Source organism: Bufo gargarizans, chromosome 5, assembly GCF_014858855.1.
Source record: "Bufo gargarizans isolate SCDJY-AF-19 chromosome 5, ASM1485885v1, whole genome shotgun sequence".
NCBI classification, from domain to species: Eukaryota; Metazoa; Chordata; class Amphibia; order Anura; family Bufonidae; genus Bufo; species Bufo gargarizans.
Genome location: NC_058084.1, coordinates 233,663,073 through 233,678,331, shown reverse-complemented (window position 1 = coordinate 233,678,331; position 15,259 = coordinate 233,663,073). Strand labels below are relative to the sequence as shown.

Here is a 15,259-nt window from a genome sequence, read left to right as displayed (position 1 = left end):
AAGCCATCACGTCTGCACTATAAAATCTATTCATGGGGAATAGAGATCTATGCGATGCATACCATCGTGTCAGAATCCATCCTAGCCACCACATATTCCTGAGAGTAGCCTTTCACTTAAAGGAAAGGATTTTCCACCTTCAGTTCTGGGCCTTTCTCTTCTGGTTGTCACAAGCACCAAGAGTATTTGCAAAGATTGTAGCAGAGATGATGGCCCATGTGAGAGAAAAACAGAGGGAGGAAGAGGTAGTCATAGTTTCCTACCTGCATGACTTTCTTCTCATTGCAGATTCAGAGCCGGATCTTCAGGGACAGATCTACTGGTTGGGAGCGATCCTAGAAAATATGGGATGGGAGTTAATCTAGAGAAATCCTGTTTGTCCCCAAGTCAGAGCTGTAAATTATGCCCAACCAGAAATCAATTCCAATCCAGACAAGAGTTGAGGAACTTCTTGTTCGTCAGTCAATTTCTCTGAGGGAGGCAATGTTGGTTCTGAGTCTTATGACAACTGGTATTCTGGGGGTAGAATGGGCCCAATATCATTCAAAAGAACTGCAAATTCATTTTTTAGCAGAGTGGGACAGATACCAGCATTCTCTGGATTCAGAGACCTCTCTATCTCCTCAAACTTTGAGATCGTTGAAGTGGTGGATAAATCTGGAGAAACTGGAGAAGGGAATCCCTTGGAAAAGAGAAGACGTTCTTCCCCTTAACACAGACGCTAGTCCTTCTCGGTGGGGAACACAAAGTAATATTCTTTTCCCTCTCCCCCAGAGATCTTCCAGCAGGAATAGACACCTTTGCCCAATTGTGGGAGCAGGGTCTTCTTTATGCGCTAATCAGCGAATCAGTGACTGCGGTGCGGTGGGTCGGGCGCTAACTACCTACCAAAGGGGCCTAAACTATCCTAAACCTAACAGTCAATACTGGTGGAAAAAAAAAAGTGACAGTTTACACTGATCATTTTTTTCCCTTTCAGTAGTGATTGACAGGGGTGATGGGGGGGGTGATCTGGGGCTAAATGTGTTGTGCTTGGTGTACTCACAGTGATGTGTGTTCTCTGATGGGACGAACCGACAAAAAGGAACCAGCAGAGAGCACAGAAGCCATTTAACACATTATATTTATAAATATGTGTTAAATGGCTTGTGATTCGATTTTTTAAAAAGTCACCAAACTGCCAGCGCAGATCATTTGTTGGCAGGCTTGTGACGAACTTCTCCTGCAACTTTTCCCGACCCTCACTGCGCATGTGCGGCCGGCTATGCTCGTAATCTCGAGTCTCGCGAGATGACGCGTATATGCGTCTATGAGGAATAAACCGACCGCCCGCAGGACGCATCCCTGCGTTAGGCGATTGGGAAGCGGTTAAAGAAAAGCTCATCAACTCACTTTCCTTTGCCGATATGATTCTATATAGTCAAGCTGAACAGCACAAAAATATTTTTTTTGCAGTGACTGATCAAAAACCTCTCGCTCAGCATCAACCCTTGAATTCAGACAGTAGTTCCCACACAATATCACGAGACCCCCAGTAGCTAAAGAAAGGTCTCCCAACCAAATCAGAAGTGAAATCAATATTTAGTAAATCCTCCTTTTGCAGAAATTACAGCCTCTAAACTCTTCCTGTAGGTTCCAATGAGAGTCTGGATTCTGGTTGAAGGTATTTTGGACCATTCCTCTTTACAAAACATTTTTCGTTCATTCAGATTTGATGGCTTCCGAGCATGGACAGCTCTCTTTAAGTCACACCACAGATTTTCAATTATATTCAGGTCTGGGGACTGAGATGGCCATTCCAGAACATTGTACTTGTTCCTCTGCATAAATGCCTTAGTGGATTTTGAGCAGTGTTTAGGGTCGTTGTCTTGTTGAAAGATCCAGCCCCGACGCAGCTTCAGCTTTGTCACTGATTCCTGGACATTGGTCTCAATGTGGATGGACAGACGGAGCCATCATTATCACATGATTAGCCAACAACAGATAAACAAATAGTTTTGGATAATTCAATACTAGCATATAGATCTGGATCGTATGGATACCAGGACTCCCAATATTATGCGATTCACGCACACATGGGGATCCAGGCTCCAGCGTCCTATCAACCCCAAGGTCCGGTTCTAAATCCACTCATACGTGCACAACACAGGGAAGGCTGGTGTCCCACAGCGGGGACCAGCCATGTCAATGGACAAGTCACCAGCCGTGTCAATGCCGCAAACTGTCCCTGCCCCCCATAACCCACCTCACCATCTACCCGGTGCACTGAATGGTCAGTGTCAGACCTGGAAATAATCTTGACTGTATCAACAGCTTCTTATTAAAATATCAAAGATATTACAAATATACACTGTGTGGGTAGGCTCCCCCCTGTCATAGATCACACCCCGATCCGTTAGCATGTGGTGTTAACTATAGTACAGTTAACTATAGCAGAGGAAAAGGGTGTCATTGATAAACAACTTAAAGAATTTTTGGTAGTGAAGTCTCCAGTTACACCAACTATATATGTATTACCCAAAATACATAAGAGGCTGATTGACCCTCCGGGACGGCCGATAATTTCAGGCAGGAATTCGATTTTCTCAAATATTAATGTCTTTCTTGACAAAATATTGAGAGAATACGACATGGGTGCAAAATCATATATTAGGGACACTGGAGATTTTATTAGCAAGATCAGAGGGATGCGGATCCCGAAAGGGGCGATTTTGGCATCTTTTGACATTGTGTCATTATATACTTCGATTAACCATGAAAAGGGCTTGTTGGCTGTAGCGGAGATGTTGCGGGATTCTGATTATCCCGCTCCAACCCGCCAGTTTATTTTGACATTATTGGAGTTGTCACTGAGGAACAATTATTTTGTGTTCCAGGGACAGTTCTATTTGCAGTTGATGGGCGCGGCAATGGGGCTCAATGCCGTGCCCACCTACGCAGATATATTTGTACGGTCATTTGAGGAATGTCTTGTCTATGTATCTCCCCATTTCAATCAGGTTTTGACGTGGTAGAGATACATAGATGACATTTTCCTCATTTGGACTGGCACCATGGAGGCACTGATGGACTTTCATGTATTTTTGAACTCCATTGACCAGGATTTCCAATTTACACTAACAGCATCGGTCAACCGGGTGCAGTATTTAGATACTCAGGTATACATAAAGGATGAACAAATACACATGTATTTGAATATTAAACCCACTGATAAGAACACATTATTGCATTTTGCAAGTGGACACCTGAGGAGGATGGTAAATTCTTTACCGTTCAGTCAAATGCTTAGAGTGAGGAGAATAGTAGATAAGGATGAGAATATGAATCAAGCACTAAGAAACATGGAACAATCTTTTGTAAATAGGGGTTACCCTAGAAGTTTGGTGAAAAGGCATGCTGACAGAGCAAGAGAAATACCTAGAGATGAACTGTTAAAGGGGTTGTCCAGGTTCAGAGCTGAACCTGGACATCCCTCCATTTTCACCCCAGCAGCCCCCCTGACATGAGCATCGGAGCAGTTCATGCTCCGATGCTCTCCTTTGCCCTGCGCAAAATCGCGCAGGGCAAAGGCATTTTTCTGAGTTCCGGTGACATACCGGGCTCTCTATGGGGCTGACAGGCAGCCCGGTGACGTCACCGGCACTGATGGGCGGGATTTGGCTCTGCCCTAGCCAGTAAAACGGCTAGGGCAGAGCTAAAGCCCGCCCCTCAGAGCCGTTGACGTCACCGAACACACTGCTGGGCGGAAGTTACCGCCCGGCAGTGTGTTATTGAAAACATAAGAGCCTGTGCCCTGTGCGATCTAGCGCAGGGCACGGGAGCGCATCGGAGCATGAGATGCTCCGATGCCAGGCTCAGGAGGGCTGCCGGGGTGAAAATAAGGGTATGTCCGGGTTCAGCTCTGAACCCGGACAACCCCTTTAACTACAAAACAAAAACAGGCCAGTGAAAGACTTCCCTTTGTGTCATCATACAATGAGTTGAGCCCAAGTGTAGAACAGATAGTGAGGCATCATTGGGGGCTACTTAGTAGTGGTCACCCCACTATAGCTGCTTTTAAAAAACCTCTAGATTGCCTAAAAAGGGTCAGCTAAGACAGACGTTTTTGAAGACAAGGCGCACAGGATCTTTCCCGTATCTGGGATGTGTGAATTGTAAACTGATACACAAGGGATCGGTATTCACACATCCAGACACGGGAGAAATATTTAACATAAAATATTACCTCACATGTGATTCATCATTGGTAATATATGTGTTAGAGCATTTTGCAAGGGCACCATATGTGGGTGAAACCACATGTGATATGAAAACCAGGTTAAATAATCATAGACAATCCATCAGAAATAAAAGAAAAGATTTGCCGGTGTCAAAACACTTTGTGGGAAAAAAAATCATAAGGAAAATGACCTAAGATTTATGATCTTGGATCATGTAAAAGCGCTAGAAAGAGGAGGTGATAGGTTAACTATCTTAAAGAAAACCGAGCTCAGGTGGATTTTTCGGTTGGATACTCTGAAACCCAAAGGGTTAAATGTCGAATTTAGGGTAACAGGAGGGATGGTTAGCTAATACCCCTTCATAGTGCCTATGCTCTGATGTATCCAGCATGCTGTATGGGGTGGACCCAATGGAAGTTACACGGATTAATCACGTTACAATGTGATGTGTTTATATATTTGCATTACTTGAAAGTATAATCAGGCATTCACCATGCTGGGTCGATAATTTAGGTAGTGGCAAACAGTAGGAGTAAGAAAGGTGTCAGATATAGTCATTGCCCAAATGATTGCCCTATTGTAAAATGGCGGAAAAGGCAAGTGAAGTGACGCAGGTGACTGTTGCACCACATCGCGGGCACATGATGCGCGTGATGCGTGCGGACGCAGTTTACCAGGCGTCACAACGCTTGGTCTCCGCCTGCCGGTGATGTACAGCGGTTATGTACCGCCTAACAGGAGGAAAAGGATTGACACATGCGCCCTGACGAGCAATAGATGCGGAGTAGCGACGTGCATTTACAGAAACTAAGACACCATCTCCTTGCACTCCATAAATCCTCAGCAAGGTACTATAGTTTTAGGAGTTTTTATCGCACTATGCACTATATGCACTTTAACACATTTATTATGATTATGAAAACTACTATTGATATCGAAGTTATAATGACACAATATATATGCAATACACTTGATCCGTCTGTATTCACGTTAGCATGTGGTGTTAATGAATGAATTGTAACATGTCCAGAAAGGGGAGTGCACTGTTTTTGTATTGCTTGATGAAATAATTGGTAACAACCTGATGATGTATTTATACTTGCACGATTGCACTTTGTTTCACCTGACTTGAGAAAGGTTCTGTGAGAGAACCGAAACGTTGTCAAAATTTGTCATGTGTAAATAAAGACCACATTTTATATTTAAAGGAGTGCTGCAGCAAAGCCACAACACGCACAACCTTGAGGCGGATGGGCTACAACAGCAGAAGACCCCACCGGGTACAACTCATCTCCACTACAAATAGGAAAAAGAGGCTACAATTTGCACAAGCTCCCCAAAATTGGACTGTTGAAGACTGGAAAAATATTGCCTGGTCTGATGAGTCTCGATTTATGTTGAGACATTCAAACGGCAGGGTCCGAATTTGGCGTAAACAGAATGAGAACATGTGGATTCATTGTCATTTTCTGTCAGGTAGTCACACGTTGTGATGGCAAAGGCAAAAAAAATCACTTTTTTAATGTGGTCGGGTTGTTGAACTGCATAAGCAGGGTCTCTCACAGCGCGCATTCGCTGCTGAGGTGGGACGCAGTAAGACAGTCATTTGGAATTTCTTAAATTCTTAAATGATCCTGAGGGTTATGGAACAAAAAAGTCAAGTGGAAGACCCAAAAAAAATTCATCAGCACTGAGCCGGAGGATCCAATTGGCTGTCCGACACTGGACAATCCTCGACCCAAATTAAGGCCCTTACTGGTGCTGACTGCAGCCCCATAACCATCAGACGGCATCTGAGACTGAAGGGCTTCAAAAACAAAAAGCGTCTTAAAAGACCTCATCTCATTGAACGCCACAGAACTGCTCATTTCGACTTTGCAAGAGAGTAGCAAACACGGGACATTTAAAGGTAGAAGAAAGTTGTATTCTCTGATGAGAAAAAATGTAACCTTGATGGTCCTGATGGTTTCCAACGTTACTGGCATGACAAGCAGATCACACCTGAGATGTTTTCTACGCGCCACAGTGGAGGGGGCGTCATAATGGTCTGGGGTGCTTTTTCCTTCAGTGGAACAATGAAGCTTCAGGAAGCGCAGGGGCGTCAAACGGCCGCTGGCTATGTCCAGATGTTGCAGAGAGCATTCTTCATCACTGAAGTCCCTCATCTGTGTGGTAACGACTGGGTTTTTCAACAGGACAACGTTACAGTACACAATGCCTGAAGGACAAGGGAGTTCTTCCAGGAGAATAACATCACTCTTTTGGCCCATCCTGCATGTTCCCCTGATCTAAATCCAATTGAGAACCTTTGGGGATAGATGGCAAGGGAAGTTTAAAAAAATGGACAACAGTTCCAGACAGTAGATGGCCTTCGTGCGGCCGTCTTCACCACTTGGAGAAATGCTCCCACTCACCTCATGGATACGCTTGCATCAAGCATGCCGAAACAAATTTTTTAAGTGATAAACAATAACGGCGGAGCTACTCATTACTAAGTTCATGTTTGGAAGTTGGATTTCTGTTTTGGTGGGGTTTAGTTTATTTTTTTGGGTGGTGTGGTCCTAAACTTTTGATCAGCTGAAAAACAGCCTGTTTCAGTTAATTTGTTGTTTTCGTTAAATTGAATGCTCAAAAAATGTATTGTCTCACTTTCATTTCTTCTTGTTCCATGTTGAAGCTCTACTTGGAACCTTGTTAAGAGCCATCCATGCTAAATATGTTTTTTTGCCATTTTTCAAGTGGTCTTAAACTTTTGATCAGGACTGTATATAAATATATAGATAGAGAGAGCTATATTCCGAAACAGTTTTTAACAATACAACAGTTAGGGCACAACCAAACTAATCAAGTTGTCTGCCAAACCCACAGTCTTCACACACACACAATGGAAAATAAAATGGTCGAAAAACTCACAGTAATATAAAAATTAAAAAGCTACAACAAAAACACAATACTCTGTACTGCTCAGCACACACATCACAATCTCACCATACAATCTCTGTACAATCAACTCAGATCCACTAAAAACTACACAACGGAAAAGCACGTACCTCAACAAACCCCCTGTTTAGATACTGAAGGCAATATATGCCTGCTGTGGTGTTTAACTATAAACAGCCGACCTTACACACAAAGCCCTCTGTTGGATCTCCCACCATAGATCCTTTTGTCCCAGCAGAGCACTGACCCGCCCTTTACAGTTCAGAAACCCCCACAGCAGTTATGCAAATATGCAACAACAAGTAACTAGGCAGCTATTATTGGAAAAACATAAACCACATACACCAAAAGGTTCTTTCAGTAGATTTTTTTCCTGATATCAGTAGATTGGAGTACACAGATTTCAATTCACAAAGAGCAAAACTTTCACAATGAGAGTGAGGAAAAGGATTTTCTTACCTTATGCCGGCGTTTTTTGCTTTTTGAAAATTACGCTGTGTCTCATTTAAGCTCTGCTGGTAATGGGGGGAAAATTAGCTCTTTAACTGTGCTCGCCAACTGATATTGCTGTGTGCTCTTTTGTCTCGTTCTCACAACCGAAAACGACCACCAGAAGTACAATCAGGAAATCCTTGGTGTAGTGTGCGTCGATGTGTGCGCAGTTCCTCCAAAATAACATCACAGAGACGTTCTCAAGTAGGTTCCAATAATGTGCCTGCTTCCAATGGCTAGGCGTGGTTTATTTATACCAGAAGATGGGAGGCGGTCTTACAATCATGACCAATGAGGAGACAGGTTATGGTAAGAAGTGATTGGCTGGCGAAGATGTGAATGATCGCGCAAACTTATGTTTGCCCGTTCGCACACTTATTCGCACCCTTTCCGTTGCCAGGCTTATCCTCATGAATAAAGAAACCTTTGCTCGAAGGCCCTTTTCCCTCCCTCCCTCAGTCAGCACCATGATACTGGTATCCTGCAGTAATACCAGGCTGGGCAAAAATCAGCTACAGGTCGGGACGACCAGACCATCGTGCGAAAGTCTCTGCGCAGATGCGAACACGAATGCAAACTAATCTGCGCATCTCCATAGGATAGATGGCGACAATACGGCGAACAATAATTTTTACACAACACTGAGGATGGTAATACTTCGCTGCTAGCTAGTCATAAGAAAGTCACTTCTACGATTTATCGAAGGGTTTGGAGAGCCTTTTGTAAATTTTTTACAGCAGTTTCTAGGTTGACACCAATGAGCAAGAGCAGAATTCCTCCCTGGGATTTGAACCTAGTTCCTTCGGCTCGTATCTCAGAGCTTATCAGTAAAATGTATCTGAAAATGTTCTCTTAATTTGGCCTCTATGTGGTGTTTATGACCTCTTAGTAGAAGTTTAGAAATTGGGGTTATTAGATAACTGGCAGAAAGTGAAAGTACCCGTCAAAAAGCTATAAAAACAGTTAACCCTTTGTGACAGAATGGCTTGATATTTTTAATAAAGGCCAATTGAAAATATGATTTTTAGCCAAAAATGAGTAAAATGCAGTCATACAAAAATTCATACCAAAGGGGAGTACATAGCCTTTAAAACCTGCAACCACCACAAAAGAGTATAAGCAGCTTCTTCCCTCATCTTCTGTCTCTTTTTCTACAGATTGTAAGCCCTCGCAGGCAGAAACCCTCTATCCTTCTGTAACACTATTTCACTCACTAAGCTCAAGTTATATAATTAAACCCCATGTATAATTCATATATACAGTCTGTTGAATGTGGAGTACCGCACACCGTTATCACTGGTGTTTTTTTCTTTGCTGTAAAGTTACGTTTTAATAGTATTTTATCATATGAAAATCATGATCCAGTGCAATTACAGGACGTGCAGGACAGTCATGTACATATCAATATGGCGTTTCAGCCTGTCAGGGCCTTCTTCAGCGGTCTATAATCTAGAATAAAGTGATATACACTTCTGTGAGCGGTAGGATACAATGCATCAAAATGAAAAAACAAAAATAAAAAAATACATGAAAAACAGGAATCGGGACATAATAAACAAAGACAAAGGGACTAAAAACAGGAGACAGCTTGTTAGAGTCCCGGAGTGAATAGAATCGTGTAAAAAAACACGGTATAAGTATTGAAATAATACATAGTAACATACATAGTAACATAGTACATAAGGCCGAAAAAAGACATTTGTCCATCCAGTTCGGCCTGTCATCCTGCAAGTTGATCCAGAGGAAGGCAAAAAAAACCTGTGAGGTAGAAGCCAATTTTCCTCACTTTAGGGGAATAAAAATTCCTTCCCGACTTCAATCAGGCAATCAGAATAAATCCCTGAATCAACGATCTCTCTCTAGTAGCTATAGCCTGTAATATTATTACGCTCCAGAAATACATCCAGGCCCCTCTTGAATTCCTTTATTGTACTCACCATCACCACCTCCTCAGGCAGAGAGTTCCATAGTCTCACTGCTCTTACTGTAAAGAATCCTCTTCTATGTTTATGTACAAACCTTCTTTCCTCCAGACGCAGAGGATGTCCCCTCGTCACAGTCACCGTCCTGGGAATGAATAGATGATGGGATAGATCTCTGTACTGACCCCTGATATATTTATACATATTAATTAGATCTCCTCTCAGTCGTCTTTTTTCTAAAGTGAATAACCCTAATTTTGATAATCTTTCAGGGTACTGTAGTTGCCCCATTCCAGTTATTACTTTAGTTGCCCTCCTCTGGACCCTCTCCAGCTCTGCTATGTCTGCCTTGTTTACAGGAGCCCAGAACTGTTCACAGTACTCCATGTGTGGTCTGACTAGCGATTTGTAAAGTGGTAGGACTATGTTCTCATCACGTGCATCTATGCCCCTTTTGATGCAACCCATTATCTTATTGGCCTTGGCAGCAGCTGCCTGACACTGTTTTTTGCAGCTTAGTTTGCAGTTTATTAAAATTCCTAGATCTTTTTCCATGTCAGTGTTACTGAGTGTTTTACAATTTAATTAGTACGGGTGACTTGCATTATTCCTTCCCATGTGCATAACTTTACATTTGTCAGTGTTAAACCTCATCTGCCACTTATCTGCCCAAGCCTCCAATCTATCCAGATCGCTCTGTAGTAGTATACTGTCCTCATCAGTGTTAATTACTTTACACAGTTTAGTGTCATCTGCGAAAATTGATATTTTGCTATGCAAGCCTTCTACAAGATCATTAATAAATATATTGAAGAGAATAGGGCCCAATACTGACCACTGAGGTACTCCACTAGTGACAGTGACCCAATCTGAGTATTTACCATTAATAACCACCCTCTGTTTTCTATCATTGAGACAGTTACTTACCCACTTACAGACGTTTTCTCCCAGTCCGAGCATTCTCATTTTATATACTAACCTTTTATGTGGTACAGTGTCAAATGCTTTGGAGAAGTCCAGATATACGACATCCATTGATTCGCCGCTGTCAAGTCTAGAACTTACCTCCTCATAGAAACTGATTAAATTTGTTTGACATGATCGATCCCTCACAAAGCCATGCTGATATGGCGTTATTTGCTTATTTCCGTTAAGATGCTCTAACATAGCATCTCTCAGAAAACCTTCAAACAGTTTACCCACAACAGATGTTAAACTTACTGGCCTATAGTTTCCAGGCTCTGTTTTTGGCCCCTTTTTGAATATTGGCACCACATTTGCCATGCGCCAGTCCTGTGGGACATTCCCTGTCAATATAGAATCTGCAAATATCAGAAATAAGGGTCTGGCTATGACATTACTTAATTACCTTAGGATAGGGGGGTGTATGCCATCCGGTCCTGGCGATTTGTCTATTTTAATCTTTTTAAGTCGCTGTTGTACTTCTTCCTGGGTCAGACAGGACACTTTTAATGGGGAATTTATTTCAACACTCGGCATGTCATTTATTTTCCTCAGTGAATACATTGGAGAAAAAAATATTTAACAGCTTTGCTTTCTCCTCGTCGCTCTCTGCGACTCCCCCCTCATTACTCTTTAACGGGCAGACACCTTCAGATTTATACTTTTTAGCATTTATATAATTGAAGAACATTTTAGGGTTAGTTTTACTCTCTTTGGCAATTAATCTCTCAGTCTCTAGTTTGGCCGCTTTTATTAGTTTTTTACATGTTCTATTTTTTTCCTTATAGTTTTTTAGTGCTTCCGTGCTACCTTCCTGTTTTAGTGTTTTATATGCTTTCTTTTTGTCATTTATTGCTTTCTTTACAGTTCTGTTTATCCACATTGTTTTTTTTTCTGTTCCTTAACCTTTTATTCCCATACGGTATGTACCTCTCACACTGAGATTTTAGGATGCTTTTAAAGATATCCCATTTTGTGGCTGTATTTTTATTTGTGAGGACTTTATCCCATTTAGTTAGGCCTATGGCCTCTCTTAGTTGGCTAAATTTAGCTTTTTTGAAGTTTGGTATTTTTGTTCCTCCCTGTAGAAACACTCTTTTGAATGATAATTGGAAGGTTATTACTTTATGGTCACTATTTCCCAGGTGTCCCCCGACGTGCACGTCTGTTGTTCTGTCAGGCCTATTGGTTAATACTAAGTCCAGTATGGCCGTCCCTCTAGTCGGGTCCTGAACCAGTTGGGAGAGGTAATTGTCTTTAGTTATTGCCAAGAACCTGTTTCCTTTATGAGATATACAAGTTTCAGTTTCCCAGTCTATATCTGGGTAGTTGAAGTCCCCCATAATAACCACCTCATTATGATTTGCCGCCTTGTCTATCTCGTTTAGTAGTAGATTTTCTGTGGACTCTGGTATATTAGGTGGTTTATAGTAAACTCCTATTAGTAATTTATTATTGTTTTTAGCGCCATGTATCTCTACCCACAGTGACTCCACATGTTCATGTCCCTCACTTATATCTTCCCGGAGTGTGGGCTTTAGACAGGACTTTACATAAAGGCAGACCCCTCCCCCTCTCCGGTTTTTACGATCCTTTCTAAACAGGCTGTAACCCTGTACATTAACTGCCCAGTCATAGCTATCATCCAGCCATGTCTCAGTTATTCCCACTATGTCATGGTCCTCCTCACACATCACTAATTCCAGTTCACCAGTTTTATTAGTCAGGCTTCTGGCATTAGTATACATACATTTAAGAGGTTTATGTATATTTTTTACTCTACACCTTTCCTTCTGAACTGTTCTAGTCCCTCCTTCCATTCCTCCCCCAGTCCCACTACCTTGCCCCCGGTCTCTATCTGCACTATCTTCCCATCCTATAACATAATTACCCTCCCCCCTAGTTTAAACACTCCTCCAACCTTCTAGCCATCTTCTTCCCCAACACAGCTGCCCCTTCCCCATTGAGGTGCAGCCCGTCCCTACGATAGAGCCTGTAGCCGACTGAGAAGTCGGCCCAGTTCTCCAGGAACCCAAACCCCTCCTTCCTACACCAGTTCTTGAGCCACTTGTTAATCTCCCTAATCTCCCGTTGCCTTTCTTGTGTGGCTCGTGGTACAGGCAATATTTCGGAAAATACTACCTTTGAGGTCCTTGCCCTCAGCTTTTGACCTAAATCCCTGAAATCATTTTTAAGGACTCTCCACCTACCTCTAACTTTGTCATTGGTTCCGATATGGACCATGACCGCTGGATCTTCTCCAGCCCCTCCCAGTAATCTGTCAACCCGATCCGCAATGTGTCGAACTCTAGCGCCAGGAAGACAGCACACTGTTCGGCGATCACGGTCTTTGTGACAGATTTCCCTATCTGTTCCCCTAATAATGGAGGAACAGATGTATATGACATGGTAATATACATTGTAGCGGTCTGGTTTATCATGGTGGGTATAAAAACCTTACAGACACCCCCCCATGGTCGGGCCAATACGACTGCAGTGAAGCATAATTAGACATGTCAGTAAGCCATGTGTAGGCCAGGAGGATCGGAAGATACCATATCATGCATATAATTAAGTCTTAAAGTCCAGTAGTGGTAAAATTACATGGGCGGCAAGGGGTTAAAGATGCTGTTGGTGTTTACCTGTGGCTGACTTCCTGTCAAGGATGGCACTGGATACTGGGCCGTGTGTCCATAAGCACGCCCTTATGACTGTGCGGGCCGCCGAGAACACTGGCCACGCGCCCCAGCCAGACGTGCGCCACGCTATCCGGTCTGCAGAAGCAGGAAGATGCCAGATCAGGTCACATGTTTGTGTCGCATGTCTCAAGAATAGTTCTGTTTTAACCATTACTGGCATGTCTGAGTATAATTTGATGTAATAAGAGGCAGTGTGGGTGGAGTGGAAAAACATGATGCGGATCTGGGGTTGGTACCAAACAGTGTAGGAGGCAAGAAAAAGGGGAAAACATCAGTACCATAGTTGGAAGATGCTTACATAATCATGCATATTAAAGAATAATCGAGACTTCCGGTTCCGGCGCACGAATGTAAGGAGACGGCGGGTGAGAGCTCCGCACCACCCCTCCACATAACGTGGGGAATCGCTGCAGACCGGGGATAAAATCCCACCGAATTCTCCTCCTGCAGTACTCAGGAGGTCAATGGAGAAATATCTTACTCGTGGCGGCGCCCTACTGACAGAGTCTCCACGCCCGCAGCGCGAGTCGGCAGAGAAGCAGAGGGAGAAGATGGCGGACGGGAAAAAAAGAAACACCCGCGCCTCCTCGCAACCACCTCATTGCTCGGAAGTAAGTGACTCCCAGGAGCTGCTGAAAGATACATCCCAGCAGGTGCAAGGCATTGACCTATCGTGCAAAGAAATGGCCATAGCGGTAGCACAGTTGCTCGCCCCAGACATCAAGGCCACGTTGGAAGCAACGGTCGCGTCTACCTTGAAGCAGCTGCAGGGGGAAGTAGCACAGAATGCGGCTCAGATTGCGGAGCTGGAACAGAGAGTGGGACTGATAGAGGAAGAATTGGAGAAGGCCCAGTCTCAAATTGGAGAAGTTTTGCGTAATAACCGAATGCTCAGAGAGAAAGTTGAGGATTTGGAGAATCGCTCGCGCCGGAGCAATCTGCGCATAATTGGTATCCCAGAAAGTGTGTCGGCACAACAGCTGGTGAATATCTGCGCAGAAGAGATACCAAAAGCTCTGGGACTCCAATCCCCTGTGACCGTGGAGAGGGCGCATAGAACAGGCCCACCGAGAGAAACCACAACAGATGGGTCGAGAGCGAGACCGCGTCCTGCGATTGCTAAATATTTGAATTATGCGGACAAGGAAGCTGTCCTCCAAAAATACAGACGCCTTAACCAGCCTTTGAAAGTGAGAGGCCACCGAATTTTGCTTTTTGGGGACTATTCGGCGGAGGTGGCCAGGAAGCGGAGGGCCTTCTCGCAGCTATGCACCCATTTGGTGCAGCAGAAGATAAAATTTGCTCTTATATACCCTGCTATCTTGAGGGTCTTCAGGCATGATGGCAGGATTGACACTTTCATGTCGCCCAAAGACGCTTGGGAGGCTTTAGAGTCTGGCGACTCCGGGGTAGATGGCGGGAAGGCTGCTGCACCTAGAGGAAGATCTTCACCCAGGGGAAGAGGTCAAGAGGTTGGCAACGATAACACAGCCACTGGTCGGGTTCGGAGATCGCCGGCGAGGGAGAGAGACCCGTCATCCAGCCCGGAATGGGATTGAAAGTCCTGCTGCAAGTATTGGACATGGGAGGTTATTCCTCGCAAGAGGTCGAGAGCTGATTGATGTGAAGAGAGGGAGTGACGGACAGCCAGTATGTTAGGGATAGGGAAGAGTGCACCAAGGGTAGGGGTACTAGCTTAGGTTTCATTTGTAACTGTTATGAAAGAATGCTAAAGAGTTTGGGATGCTAGAATTAAAAGTGGAGGGAGGAATAGTCGGGCTTTCAAGCATATTAGGCCGTTGTGGTGGGGGGGGGGGGAGCTGGTTGGGGAGTTCTTCTTGTTACACCAGATCGAGCTTGGCACGCGGACTTCCAGCGGTCTCGGCCAAGTGGGAGCGAAAAAATTGAAGTCCAGAGGGTCTCCAGGCTGGACATACCTCCATGAGGGGAAAAGTTCTGTGTTTAGGTTACAGAAAAGGTTCTAGGGGTTTGGGAGGGTTTGCGTTTTTTCTTTATTATGTGG

The 15,259-nt window shown here is 43.9% G+C and overlaps 1 protein-coding gene across 6 annotated transcripts in view; it reads left to right on the top strand.

The window, feature by feature from the left end:
- TMEM245 (transmembrane protein 245) overlaps positions 1-15,259 on the top strand; it is a 719,080-nt gene that overhangs the window by 448,549 nt on the left and 255,272 nt on the right. The window contains exon 14 of one of the 6 annotated variants that reach the window (XM_044293867.1): positions 5,429-5,486. The exons of the other annotated variants lie outside the window; for them this stretch is intronic. Within the exon in view, the coding sequence (XP_044149802.1) occupies positions 5,429-5,465 (37 nt within the window). The 3' untranslated portion in view covers positions 5,466-5,486. Of the gene's footprint in view, positions 1-5,428; positions 5,487-15,259 lie in introns of those variants that run through there. 6 annotated transcript variants of the gene reach the window in all.